Genomic DNA, 15,462 nt, shown 5'->3' with positions numbered 1-15,462 from the left:
AAAAACTGGAAACAATCCTAGTGTCCATCTACGGTCAAATGGAGAAACAAATTTATCCACACAATGGATTATCACTCAGCAACAAAAAGGAATGAAGGATGGGTACATACTACAAAATAAGTGTCTAACGTAGCTATGCACAAAAGACCACATATCATTCCATTTATATAAAATGTCCAGAATAGATAAATCTACAGAGACAAAAACACTGGTTGTTGTTGTTGTTGTTGTTGTGTGTGTGTGTGTGTGTGTGTGTGAGAGAGAGAGAGAGAGAGAGAGAGAGAGAGAGAAAGAAAGAAAAGAGAGAGAGAGGGAGGGATATTGGGTATGACTGCTAATGCCTAGGGGGCAGAGAAAATTTTCCGGAATTAGATGTTCATGGATTAAACAACCCTGCAAATATACTAAAATCCACTCAACTGCATATTTAAATGTAGTGAATTTTACTGTGTGAGTTAATATTATATAGTTTTGTTGAGGAAAAGTAGTTATTGATGAAAGTCAGAAAAACAAACTGCCAGTCCCTCCAACACTGAAATGTGTATTGCTTTAGTAGAAGCATTCCAAGATTTTTTCCCCACAACCATGTAAAATCATCTTCAAAACTTATGGGTGTTTATTAAATAGTGGTAAAAGAAAAGCTAGAAAGAGAAAAAAAAAGCTGGCACACAAAAAATTAAATTATAAGTAGCTTAATATGAATACCTACCTTATCTAAACCTATAAAAGTTGCAACTCCAATATTTTGTCTTTTAAGGAAGTTTACACATTTTTGGGCTGTATCAATAGAATCAACAACAATGTAATCTAATGCTTGACAACAGGATGAAATAGCAACATCATACTTTTCATCAATGGCTCCTAAGTCCCCCTAATAATTAAGAGGAGGAATAAAAAAATTAGCACACAATTACCATAACCAAAACCTTAAGTGTGTTACTAAACCCAGAATATATCAAATTCTTATTTTAAAAAATAGGATAAAGTAGTTCTGTTACATTTGCTTGTCACTATTAGTTTTTTTCTTGGTATATATATGAAATTATAATTATCTATAATAGCAGAAAATATTTAAAAAATGAGTTGTCACTCCAGCAAAAATGTTATTTTATATACAATGACACTCTATATAGTTAAGTCAAAATAAGAATATAATTTTCAATGTTTTATCTAGAAAATATAACCTTTCCCAAACAAATGTACTTTACCAATCGTCCATAAATTCCTGGAATCCTTCCAGATTTTTTTTCTTGAATTATTGCATCAAGGACTTTCCCCCTACTTCGATTCATTGCTAAGGAACTCTTTGCTTCTTCAACTTTTTGAAAAAGATCATGAACCAAACTTTTGAAGTTTATTTCTTCTTGTGTAAGTTTTTGAAGTTCTTTTTCTTTCTATAAGTGAAAAGTTAAAAAAAAATCAAACTCTGAAACATTAGATCCTAAATATGTCCAATTATACATAGATTTAATTGTAATGCTTCAATAACAATTAAGGAAAAGACCAAAAATACACACATGAGCCCAAACTAAGCTTTCATATAGCATTCAATGGTCTGGCTATGAAAAATGTGGATGGGTCTCTCTAAAAAGGTATAAATTATTTGGGTTAATAAAAGGGAAAATAGATACAATATGGTTCCAGGAACAGTCCACCCCAATGAAGCAGAGCTACAGCTATGAAAATCTGAAAATCCCAGTTTGGCATCCACCGTAATGTCATGTTTAAGTACGCCCTACTTAAGTTTTTCGCTAATCAAAAGCAGATCTCCGAACAGGATCCGAGGTATGTGTGACTGGGCTACTACAATTATGATGTGCTTTGTTTTCTGGTTAAATAAAAGAACAAAACGAAAAAAAAAACAAAAATGGTATAAAGGGGAAAAAGATAAGCTGCCAGTAAGAGGAACTACAGACAAATGAAATTCTCAATTTCTCAATCTCCAATTTAGTTATCTTTTCTACCTGGTATTCTCCCCAACTTCTTAGCTTTAAATTATTTCTACTAACTGGTAAATGCTCAAGTTATAGATATAATTTTTCAAAAAATAAAGTGAATCACCAGGGAAAACAGAATAAACGTTGGATGTAATTTAATTTATATTAAAATTCTACATGGTCACAAAAGCCCCTCATGATCAGATTACTACAAATATACTAAAATGAAAAAGACTTAGCCATTTTCTTCTTCTTCTTTTTTAAGATACAGTTTTGCTATGTTGCCCAGGGTGGCTTCAACTCTTTTCATGACTAAATCTCCCAAGTAGCTGGAAATACAGACACATAACACCTCACCCAAATAGCATTTTCTATTGTCATCTTGCCTACTGAGGCTTTGGAGATTATAAAGTTTATGAAATTTGTTAGTCATTTTATTCACTCAAGGATTGGGGCCTGTGGCATACTGATGAGCTAAGAGAGGTATCTTCATTAATACATAATATTCTGGAGTTCCAGAAAGAACAAACTACATCCATAGATTCAAAAACAAAAAAATAACATTAAGATAGTCTGCAACCAGGAGTGGTGGCACATGCCTGTAATCCCAGCAGCTTAGGAGGCTCAGACAGGAGGATAGCAAGTTCAAAGCCAGCCTCAGCAACTTAGATTTTGTCTCAAAATAAAACATAAAAAGGTCTGGGGACATGGCTCAGTGGTTAAGCTCCCTGGTACCAAAAAGTTTAGACATTCATTGTTTTTCATTTACCCTTAACATAAGTTCTCTACGCTTGAGATTTACAGAAACACAAATGTTCTTTTGTTTAAATTATTTGCATGGAATTTTGGTGCTGATTACTATTTGATGCTTCTGAGGATAAGTTTCTTTTTATTTTGTGATGTTGGGGATCAATCGAAGGGCCCTTGCACATATTAGTCAAGGTCTCTTTGACTGATCTACACCCCAGCCCTAGTTTTCTTTCTTTAAAAAAAAAATTTATTGGTGCATTACACATAATAATGGGATTCTTTATGCCATATTTGTACATGCACATAATTTCCTTAATCTCATTCCCCAGTATCTTCCTTTTTCCAGCCCTCCTCCCCCACCCCAGCCCGTTTCTTCTTTCAAATATGGGATAATGAAATGCTGACCCCATTCTTTTGAGATTAGACTAAATGAAAACGTATCTATAATCACTTAGCTGCTGAGGTTAAAAAGAACTATACAAATCTACAAAACTAGTTGACACATAATTTTTAGGAAAATACAAAAGCAAAGATTTATTACCTCCTTTAATTCTTGTTCGGTTTGAGGAAGTTTTGCCTGTATATCTCCAATTGCAGCTTTCCTTTCTTTGAGAGTCTCAGAAGCTGCAATTAGAGCTTCTTTCGCTTTACTTAATTGAGACACTGCAGTATTATGACAACTGAGATAGATATCAAGTTCTGACTGGGCTACATCCATCTTTGAACGTGCTTCATTTACTGATTTGTTGAAACCCATAAGTTCGTTCTCTCGACTCTGTTAAAATATGATTCCATTAATCCTGAAATGTATTTATTTTCAAACCTAAACTGAAATGAAAACCATAAATTTTGAAGTCAATTTAAGAAAGGTGATTTAACTAGTATATAGAATAAACAATTCTTATGAATGGAACAGACGAATAATTCATTTCTAGTCGCCAGTGTTCGATGTACATAAAGTCTTCCCAAGTGATCACATAAGAGCATCATGAGGTAGATCTTAGTATACTCATTTTAAGATTAAAACAAAAAAGAATAATTCAAAGAGAAAAACATTGGTCTTAAGTTTAGATTTCACAATTGTTCCAGATTACCAAGTGTAAGAACTACTTGGAAAATTCTCAAGTGAATTTATATTTTATATTATGCTGAAGAATAGATATTCAAATCCTGGCTCTGACATTGGGTGCAAGGTACACAGAAGTACTCAACATACATTAAATAAGCAAACGTACAAATTTACCATTCATTAAATATTCCATTATAAAACTTAACTACATTTGCCACTTAATGACACAAGTATTCTACTTATAAAATTCAATTATTATTTAGTAAAGTGTGCATTTTACATGCTTAGCATTTTCAAAAGACTGTCTTGAATAAAATCAAAGCTAATTTCACCTTTCTGTTGAGTAGATAACACACATCAATGTGATACCACATGCTCTTATTTTCTTAATGAAATTATAAAATAATTTAAGAGGTAACATTTAATAATTCCTTACTTTCTAAGCACTTTATATAAATTTACTCATTTTTAATTCATCCTAAGTAGACGTTTTCTTTCTTATTTTGAGGAAGATGATCTAGGGAACTAACAAAGTGTAGTACAAAGTACAGATAGTAAGTGACTGAGCTAGGATTTTAACCAAGAATAAAAGTGCTACAGTATTTAACTATTATTCAAGAGCTATAAAAGGGGCTGGGGATGTGGCCCAGCGGTAGCGCGCTCGCCTGGCATGCGTGCGGCCCGGGTTCGATCCTCAGCACCACATACCAACAAAGATGTTGTGTCCGCCGAGAACTAAGAAATAAATATTAAAAATTCTCTCTCTCTCTCTCTCCCCCTCTCCACTCTCACTGTCTCTTTAAAAAAAAAAAAAAAAAAAAAAAGAGCTATAAAAGTGGTGGTACATGCCCATAATCCCAGATACTAGAGAGGCTGACCGTAGGAGGATCAGGTAGAAGGATCCCAAGTTCAAGGGCAGCCTTTAGCAAAACCCTGTCTCAATATAAAATAAAAAAAGGGTAGGGGTATAGCTCAGTGGTAGGGCACACCTGGGTTCAAACCCTAGGGCTATTATATAAAAAAAAAGTTATTCTGTGTTTTGTAAGGACACAAATTTTATAGGTGGCCAACACTCTATAATCAAGGAGATAAGAAAAAAACGTTATGATTCAATAGGCTTAAGAGTGGCTATATGCTAAAGTATTGGACAGTACATTTTTTAAAAAATCATTACAAATCTCAATTCTTTAATTTTAAAATGTGAAAGCAGAAAATAAAAGGGGAAAGAGTACCAACTGAGTAGTTTTAGGAATATGAGATTTTATAATTTAGCTTGTAGTATTACTACAGAAACAATCTTCAAGTTTATTGCCCTCTTACCCACCACCAAAATAAACACTGAGACAAATCTCACTTCTTTTTCTTTCTGAAGTCCTTGTGTTTCCTGTTTAAGGCTATCCATAACTTCCTTTAATTTTTTTTCTTCTTTCTCTTTTTCCTTCTCAAGGGAATTACTTCTAGTTGTTGTCTCAGTTATGATATTTTTACTCTTGGCAGGTACACTTTTAAGTTCTTCAACCTGAAATTAGAAAATTAGAAAAGTTATAGAACATATTCCTTTAGGCTGTCTAATACTACTAATATTGACTGATTCAAAAAGCAGTTTTTGGGCGAAGGGCAAGGTTTGGTGGTAGAGCATGGGCTTTAGCATGCAGAGGCCGTTGGTTTACTCACAAGCATACATATACATGCACAAAAAAACCAAAACAAAAAAGCCAACCAAGCAAAAAACAACTCCCACCCCCCTCCGCCCCCTAATAAAACCCCAAACAAAGGAAAATACTTCCTGGGATCTCTAGGACTTTTCTACTTTTTTGTAATTAGATTTGAACTAACTGGCTTTGCCAGGTATTTTACCATTTATTCATTGTAATTTCAGTACTCTTAAGTCTAATGGTAAAACCAATTGTATAAATTCCTATTCATTTATGAAAGAAAAATTTTTCTGGCAGGGCTTTAAGTCTGTTTCCTATCTTTGATTTTAGGCTATAAATTATTCTTTAGCCATAAAAATGTCCTGATCACATGGAGTTTTCTAAACTATCCTTCATTGTAAAATATATCAGAAGTATTTCTACTCTATTCCCTCACTTCAGTCCTAAGATCTTTTGTAACTTTACCCTTCCAGAGTCACCATGCTGAACTAATATTTTATCTTATTAACATCCTCTGGTAATAGTCACATGTCCACATTTTATGCCTAAAAAAGCTAGTGCTTCTATAATACACTTTGTTTATTCTATCCAATTTTGGGGCTACTCCTAACTCCGTTATATTTGTTTATCTTGTCGTGTACTACAGAAATTCAATATTCCCACAAATGATGCCCTCATAACCTGTTTTAGTTATATTGAGCATCAAGTACTTTATTAATACTTTTGATAAATGATTATGAGGTAAAGCAGAGCCTCCACTGTAATTACTCTGTCACTATACGAAAGAAAGCTTTTTCAGAGGGTTGGAGTTTCGGTGTCAGATCTATTAATATCTGATAAAGCTATGAACATAGCTTGAAAAATCTTAAATATCAGTTGATTAGAATCTGTCTCTGGCCAGAGTAGTTAGGCTTTTACATATTCTGGTCCAAACTTCATTTTCTTTTTGTTTGATCTAAAAATAGTTGATTGATCTCCTGGTAAATTATGAGCTTTCTCATCAAGGATGTTTCTCTGATCCTGTAAGCTTGATTTTGGTGGTGGTGGGAAGGAGGCACGGGGCGAGGTCAAAATTTTAAAGGTCCTTAACACCAAAATAAAAAATTTCTTTTTAAACCACTGTTTTAGAAAAAAATTATCATTAGCACCAAAATAGAACTGGTGATTTGGTAGATGTTCTCCCAACAGCATTTACTATAATGCATACTCCAAGTCACTGTATGCAAGATTTCCCTTGGCAGGGGCAAAACATTTCAGAGATAAAACACTGAACATCTGTATTTTTAATTTGTTATCTTAGGAAACAAGGGGTAATAATTTGTGAAAAGTAAAAAACCAGATATAATATTCAGACATAAAATTTTCATGTTTTTTTCTAATACCTACCTTTTCTTTATCTTTTTGAAGTTGTTTCTCCAGTTTTTTGGCTTTACTGGTGGCATGTTTTAATTTTTCCCTAACTTGAACATCTTCCAAATCTAGTTGTGTAAATTTTTCTTTATTCTCCTCAATAAATTTTGTAATTTTATTCAGTTTCCTAGCAAAGCAAATAAATCAGTCATTATTTTGGATATTAATTTACTTTAAGGCTATGTTTTGTTGCCTTACTGGGATACTTCCTCTATAAATATGTCCAAATTTTTATTAGACAGAATCCTAAAATTCTCTCTTCTTCAAGCTGATCTTCCCTCTCAGTTGAAATTAGACCTTAGAATTCTTGTTTATTAGGATTTCTTTGTTTTTCTGGAAAGGGAATACTGTTTTCCAGTAACTAGCAGAGTAGGGTCATGATGACATTAAGATAATTCAAATTCTACCTGATTTAGATTTGTGGACTTAATAGAATAACCTGTCAGCTCTAATGTTCAATTTTAGTTTTGTTATTGTGTTCTACCACTAGGGGTAGCACCCCCACTATTTTAAGACTTAAAGAGTTGGGCCCTCAACCTGTAACAATGAGGTGGAAATGTGTAAACATATCCCTGCATCCAACTATATAGTTTTTTTTTTTTTTGAAAAAGGGACCATCTTATTTATATATTAGCAAATATATTATAATGTGTCAAAAGTTTACACGTAGACACATAATAAGATTAACTCAATCTCAATACTTTTAGAACTTTTCAAAAGATTATTACTTCTCTGTATCTTTTACTGCTTTATTCTTAGCTTTCATTTCATTCAACAGTATATTGCTCTTCTCATTAATTTCTTTGGTATCTTCATGAATTTTTTCTTTCTGAGTTTCCATTTCGGCAATTCGTTTCCGCAGATCGTAACTAGTGAGAAAGGAAAAAAATTGGAGATCCTAAAATGCCACTTCTATAACTGCACAACAATTTAATTAAAATAAGCTATTTTGGAAGTATTCTTAACTGCAATTTACAATTATCTCGGGCTACTGAGGAGGAAAAAAACCCCAAGGTCAAGGCTACAATTCCGAAACAAAATAAGTTCATTGTAAATAAATAAAATTAGATCTGCTATTACATGAATTTAAACAAATATGCCTTTACCCCTTATTTAGCGTTCCATTATTTCAGTTACTTGCAGACAACTATCACCTGAAAGTGGTAAATGGCAAATTACAGAAAAACAATTTGCTAGTTTTAAATTACATGCTGTTCTGTGAATCTTCCCCTTTTGTGCAGTACACTCACTGTATGCACTACCACCTCCTTAATTAGTCACTTAGCTATCATGGTTATCAGATTCAACTGTTAAACAGTATTACAGTGCTTATGTTCAAGTAACCCTTATAACTTTGTAATAAGGCCCCAAAACACAAGAATAATAATACAAAGGAGGCACCAGTGCACAAAATACAGAACACAGTTACTTTTATTATGTGGCATTATTGTAGAGGAAAAAAGAAGACACAACAATAATTAATACTTATGAATCCTCAGGTTCTTAAAATGTCACTATCTATGACCTTATATTTTAATTAATTTATTACTTACAACAATTTTTACAACTTTTTTCACTTTAGTCTTCAAATTTTTCTATTACACGAAAAAAGGGGTTTGAGCTTAATGGTTAGAACTTATGTAAAAATTGATGAATCAAGATACTTACATATAATATTGACAAACATGATTCTTTTTCCTAAATATTTCATTTTCCAAGGTAAGAAATTCAATGGCTATGTTTTTCTCTCCTTCTAAGGCATCCTTTTCCTTTTCCACCATCTTAACTCTGTTTAACTACAGAAATTACAAATTTAAAGACTCAATACACATTTCATATGTATAATTTGAATTTAAAATATGCCAACATTAGATAAAAACAATCAACAAGTAGCATGTTCATCTTAAATGTTAGTATAAAAAAGAAATTCCAAACAAAAACAGTATGGTACTGCCACCAAAACAGGCTAGTAGACCAATGGTACAGAATAGAGGACAGAGACTAACCCACAAAATTACAACTACCTTATATTAGACAAAGGTGCCAAAACCATGTACTGGAGAAAGAATAGCATCTTCAACAAATGGTGCTGGGAAAACTGGAAATCCATATGCAACAAAATGAAATTGAATCCCCATCTCTCACCATGCACAAAAGTTAACTCAAAATGGATCAAGTATCTAGGGATTAAACCAGAGGCTCTGCGTCTAATAGAAGAAAAAGTAGGCCCTAATCTCCATCATGTGGGGCTAGGCCCCAACTTCCTTAATAAGACGCCTATAGCACAAGAATTAAAACCAAGAATTAACAAATGGAATGGATTCAAACTAAAAAGTTTTTTCTCAGCAAGAGAAATAATATGTGAGGTGAATAGGGAGCCTACATCCTGGGAACAAATTTTTACCCCTCACACATCAGATAGAGCTCTAATCTCTAGGATACAAAGAACTCAAAAAGCTAAACACAAAAAAACCCCAAATAACCCAATCAACAAATGGGCCAAGGACACTTCTCAGAAGAGGATATATAATCAATCAACAAATATATGAAAAAATGTTCATCATCTCTAGCAATCAGAGAAATACAAATCAAAACTACTCTAAGATACTATCTCACTCCAGTAAGAGTGGCAGCCACAAAGAAGACAAACAACAAGCACTGGCGAGGATGTGGGGGAAAAAGTTACACTCATACACTGCTGGTGGGACTGCAAATTGGCACAGCCAATTTGGAAAGCAGTATGGAGATTCCTTGGAAGGCTGGAAATGGAACCACCATCTGACCCAGCTATTCCTCTTCTGACTATACCCAAAGGACCTAAAAACGGACACAGCCACATCAACGTTTATAGCAGCACAATTCACAATAGCTAGATTGTGGAGCCAACCTAGATGCCCTTCAACGGATGAATGGATAAAAAAAAATGTGGCATATATACACAATGGAATATTACTCAGCACTAAAAAATAATATGATCATGGCATTTGCAGGGAAATGGATGGTATTAGAGCAGATTCTGCTAAGTTAGCCAATCCTCCCAAAACAAATGCCGAATGTATTCTCTGATATAAGGGGAGTGACTCAAAATAGGGTAGGGAGGAAGAGCAGGGGAAGAAGATTACCTCTATATAGGGAAGAGGGGTGGGAAAGAAAGGGAGGGAGAAGAGGAATTGCATGGATGGTGGAAGGAAACCCTCATCGTTATACAAAACACATGTATAAATATGTGAGAAAAAAAAGAAAAAAAAAAAAAGAATAGCATTACCTTAGATTAGGTAGAGAGAAGTGATGGGAGGGAAGGAGTGATGGGGGGATAGGAAGGATAGTAGAATGAAACAGACATTATTATTACTGTGTGTATATATGTGACTGTATGACCAATGATTCTGCAACCTGTACACTCATGAAAATGAGAAATTATATCCCATCTGATTTAAATGTATGATGTCAAGATCACTATACTGTCATGTGTAACTAATATATAAAAAAAGAAATTCCAACCTAAAATAAACATTTCTTTAATTATGAATTATAATAAGACTATTTGACTCAGTGAAGATTTACCTTCTCTCCTCTATGTTCATTTAATATTTCAACTCTCCGACACAAGACTTTAATAGGTTCATTTAGCCGTCCACAACCAATTATATCTTCTAAATATTCAAGCATACCCTCATCATGTTCAGTCTGTCCTTTTGGTTTCATCATAGCAATTTGTTCAACTTCACCCTTTAAAAAAAGTCATATTTCAAATCATTGTACATGTTTAGCTAAATCAGTCTTCAGTGAGATTTTGGGGTACTCAATTAACAATTAATAGTAATGAAGAACTAAATGAGGCTCATCAAGTGGCTTAGAGAATTTACATTAGGGTTAAGAAACGTATTCATACTCACATAAATCCTTAAAATATTATAGTGTATACTATATATACATACAAAGCCAAAAGATATTTCCTGATTTAGAATGTCCATTAAACATAAATGAAACAATATGTAAGTCTGAAATTTAATGAAGCATATAATCAGCAATTTGATGATAGAGGCAATATTAACAGCTATTAATGAAATGGTGCTTCTGTTCTAAAACAAATAATTTTCAAAAAGACACTTCATAGTACAAGGAACCCTGCCCCAAGGTGGTTATTATAGTTTCTCTTTATATATAGTTTCTCCATAAACTTGATGTTAGGAATTCTTCAACAAGGGTGAAAAATAGGATGCCTAAAACTAAATGTTCTATTTTCTAAAAACAAAAAACTTAAATAGGAATTACCTATTTTTTTTTAAACTGGTAAAATTACCTATTTTTCATTGCAATAAAAAATTCAACAGATCATCTCGACTATAGAATACTTATGACATTGGTATATACAAAGGCACAACTTTGTTTACAATCACTAATCTAACTTTGAACTGTAATTAAAATCTTAGATTAGCAACACATTGGTATTTATGAAGTTTAATTACAAGGAGAAAAAGAAAAGTTTACAATCAGTAACGATCAAGGCTGACTGCTATTTAGTTTGATGGTTGAGAAGACTTTTGTCTGAACATGTTCAGGTAAAATGCTGTTACTCTATTTCATAGAAGTCTCTTAACAGCTTGTACTTTCTACTATTATGTAATAGAAGAAAAGGTACAAGGAGGCAATTGGGGGAAAAAGTAAAAATCACATTTTAATATCTTTGCAATTCCCATTTCTCAGTGTATGACTCAAACTTAAAAATCGGTTATAAAATTTGTTAATGACAGTGCATATTTAAACAAAAGTTTCAGCATAAGATTTAAAAAAAGGTGAAACAACTCATTTAAAAATCTCATCACTTTTTGACTTTGATAACCCATTAGCATTATATAATCAAGTATAAAGTGAAACTATTGCCCAAAAGGCCTATTATTTATTCTTCAGAGCATTCAGTATATCATGTGTGAACAGTATACAAAATGCAACATCTAGCTACTTTTGTGTACCAGCACCATTTTTTTCTACTTTTAATTATGATTCTTCCCAAATGTTTACAGAACAGTAAAGTTTTAAGCAAGACTTAACCATGAAAGAATGCTCAAAGTTTTAGGATGAATTTTGGTCACCACCAGGTGTTATTCCAAGTTTTTATTTAGGTAGGGTTTATCAATTGGCACTACTGACACTCTGAACTGGATATTCTTTGACATGGTGATTTCTGCTAGACATTAGAAAAATGTTTAATAGCACCTCTGCTCTCTACTTACTAGATGTCAGTAATGTTTGCCTTCTACTAGCTCTAACAAACCAAATATCTCCAGTTGTCCTAGGGGAGGTGGATAGTAAAGAACTACTCCCAGACCACTGATCTAGAGATCATAGTTTTAAATCTTTTTGGCTAAGTGCTTAAAATCCAACTGACAAACAATACCGACACCTGATTTCTAATTAACTTAATTCAAATTAAATTTCTGAAAGCCAATTTTTAAGACAAAGAAAAATTATGCCAAGGGAAATTTGTGTCAAATGGCCATAATGTACCATTAAAAAAAAATTTTTTTTTTTTAGTTGTAGATGGTTCTTTATTTATTTTTATGTGGCATTAAGGATTGAACTCAGTGTGTCACATGTACTAGGCAAGTATTCTACCACTGAACCATAATCCCAGCCCCCATAATGTATCATTTAAGTTTAGACCTTTCAAATATTCCAAAGCTGGAATCCATTTTAACATTTTATATATAAAAATATTCCTACTAGCTTTACATGTTTCCTGGCCAAATTATTTCTTGAAGAAATACAGCTATTAAGAAACAGGCTAGTTTTATGTAAAACTTTTAGGTAAATTGCTTGTTTTGATTACCTTCCTCCCCAAATAAGATGAATGATATATAGTTGATTTCCTCCCATCTGATAAATTTGTCCACTTAAAAAAAAAAGACAAATTCACTTTCTGAATCAAAACAATTCCACTGCATGTCTCATGTAACATTTTGTTTTAGATTATATTATATAGCATTTAAAAAAATAGTTATCCTATTACTAGCTTAGCACTACCAAACCAATAGGATATGAGCAATCAGGCCTTTACTTGTCTTTTTTTATTAGGACTTCTGTGGGTTTCCCATAACAACTTAGAATTTTTCTTGTGGCTGTGTTCCTCGATGTTCTCTACCTTGCTACCTTTTACTTTTTAATCCTTTTCCCCATTTGTGATATCTACTGCAAAATCTGTGTCTGGAGGACCACTTATTATTTTTTTAAGAAAACTTTACCTCTCCTGTGTGAAATTATAAAAGTTTTCATTTAATGCAATAAGCTCAATGAATTTCAGAAGTAATTAACCTGAATTAAAAGTTACTTTCATATCAAGATTCCAAATTGAATAATAGTGGCACAATGACATACCAGGACAACGCAAAACAAAAAACATACCACCACCACCCCAAACATAAAACAAACCCACTTTAAGTTATTTAATTTGGGCAAGAGCAAATAGCTCAGGTAGAGTGCTTGCTTGCCTACCAAGTTTGAGGCCCTGGGTTTAATTCCAGAACCACTATACACACACAAAAAGAGTAAATATAAGAGGAAATGATTAGGTAGAAGAGCCTTTATTTTTATGAATATATTATCCAAATTTTAACAAGCATGAACTATAGGAAATGATGAGGTATAATAAAACATTTTTCTAAGTCCCAAAATGATTAAAGTAAATATGGGTGTTTGTATCAAAATTAAATGGTTTTGGATTACTGCACTTTTTTGGGGTAGAGACAGAACCCAGGGCCTCATACATGCCAGACAAGTAGTCTACCACTGAGCTCTATGTACCTTTCTACCTTTGGCTTTTTTTTGTCTTAAAAATATTATTTTTTTCCATTATTCACTGCACTATAAATGATTAACTATTCATTATCTTACTCTAGTACAATTTATTCTAAATTTGCTCTTTGTAAGCTATCAGAGGCCAAGAAACCAAATCACCCAGGTTAGTATCTAAAATGTATACATGACAGATAATCAACAATTCAGACCTAGGGTAACCCAATCTTCAAAGTAGAAAAGCAAAAAAACAAAACAATAACAATACCAAGAAACAAACAACCCCCCCAAACCAAACAACAAATACAAAAACAAAAACAACCTAAAACAAACAAAAAACCCCCAATTCAACAACAAAAAACCTTGATTCTTGTTTTAAACTGGGCTAACCTATATTTTGTTTGTAATATAAAGACAATAAGAGGGCTGGGGATGTGGCTCAAGTGGTAGCGCGCTCGCCTGGCATGCGTGCGGCCCGGGTTCGATCCTCAGCACCACATACAAAGATGCTGTGTCCGCCAAATACTGAAAAATGAATATTGAAGTTCTCTCTCTCTCCCTCTTTCTCATTGTCTCTCACTTTCTTTAAAAAAAATAAATGAATAGATTTTGTAAAAAAAAAAAAAAAAAAAAAAAAAAGACAATAAGACATACGAAGATTCAAACTGACAAAAATTAAACTTTTGCCAATACTTGTAGTTTAAGGAGTTTACAGAAACATTCCAGAGACAGTAATTGTTACTTTAACTCTAGAATATAACAAAAGCATTCAGGTTTTCATTCTTTTACCCTTGAATGAAGCAAATGCACTAACTAATGGAGCAAAATCAATTCAATCCAGTTAATAGGTCACAGTTACCCATGAAATATTATACAGAGCTAATAGAACCTTATTTGTTTGGACCAACAGTTATTACAATGCGACCAAAGCACGCTAATATTCAAAAAGGGAAAATGTATGTTTCCCTATGGAAAATACAACCGTCAATCATAATCTAATTCTTTTTGTGGACATGTATAAATATCTCTAAAGACAAAAAAAGAATCTATCTTTATATTACTTACAGAATATTAGCATAGTGCCTCATTTGGGACATTTCTTAAATAGTTAATGAGATTTTAAATGGATCCAAGTACTAAAAATGCTTCCTTGAAAAAACCCACTAAACTTAGCTGGGTGTGGTGGAGCATGCCTGTTAATACCAGAGGCTTGGGAGGCTGAGGCAGGAGGAATTCAAGTTCAATGCCAACCACAGCAACTTAGCCAGGCCTTAACCACCTTAGTGAGATCCTGTCCCAAAAAAGTAAAAAGGGCTGGGGATGTGGCTCAGTAGTTAAGTTCCCCGAGTTTAATTCCTAGTATCTCCCCCCATCCCCTACAAAATCCAGTAAACCATTATATAAATACCATACATTTTTATTAAAAAACCTTCATGGAATTCTAAAAAAATACTACCACTATTCAAAGTAATCATTTATATCTTGGATGGTGATATGTTAGCTTCAATCTCTCATCCTTCCCAGTCATGGGTAGTTTTTCCAAGATAAATGTTAATCAGTGGCTGAGAAGTTAATAAAAGTCATAATCTTACTTACCTTCAAATATTTTAAATCCCTAGTGTAAAAGTCTTAAGATTTTGATAAGGAACAACAAATAAAAAAAGCAAAACAGAAAAAAAAAAAAGAGAAACTATTGCCACTTTCCTTCAAACTTTTTTCTAAAGTCCCTACCTATAAATTGTGTTAATTCAGAAGGTTTGCCTTGATATTATTTGGGAAGTAGTCAAAACAATTTGATAAAAGCACAGAAAAAGGTTAACAAATGGCTTAGGTATCCATCCCACGTACT

At 33.0% G+C, this 15,462-nt stretch overlaps 1 protein-coding gene across 1 annotated transcript in view; it reads right to left on the bottom strand.

Moving 5' to 3' along the window:
- Smc4 (structural maintenance of chromosomes 4) overlaps positions 1-15,462 on the bottom strand; it is a 33,065-nt gene that overhangs the window by 11,534 nt on the left and 6,069 nt on the right. Inside the window, exons 6-13 of the mRNA XM_026412087.2 lie at positions 10,386-10,550; positions 8,490-8,617; positions 7,550-7,690; positions 6,798-6,948; positions 5,111-5,275; positions 3,229-3,462; positions 1,209-1,394; positions 710-871 (exon numbers count right to left, since the gene is read on the bottom strand). Of these exons, the coding sequence (XP_026267872.1) occupies positions 710-871; positions 1,209-1,394; positions 3,229-3,462; positions 5,111-5,275; positions 6,798-6,948; positions 7,550-7,690; positions 8,490-8,617; positions 10,386-10,550 (1,332 nt within the window). The remainder of the gene's footprint in view (positions 1-709; positions 872-1,208; positions 1,395-3,228; positions 3,463-5,110; positions 5,276-6,797; positions 6,949-7,549; positions 7,691-8,489; positions 8,618-10,385; positions 10,551-15,462) is intronic.

Source organism: Urocitellus parryii, chromosome 2, assembly GCF_045843805.1.
Source record: "Urocitellus parryii isolate mUroPar1 chromosome 2, mUroPar1.hap1, whole genome shotgun sequence".
Lineage (NCBI taxonomy): Eukaryota > Metazoa > Chordata > Mammalia > Rodentia > Sciuridae > Urocitellus > Urocitellus parryii.
Note: the sequence above shows the minus strand (reverse complement) of the source record. Positions and strands in the feature narration are given on the sequence as shown.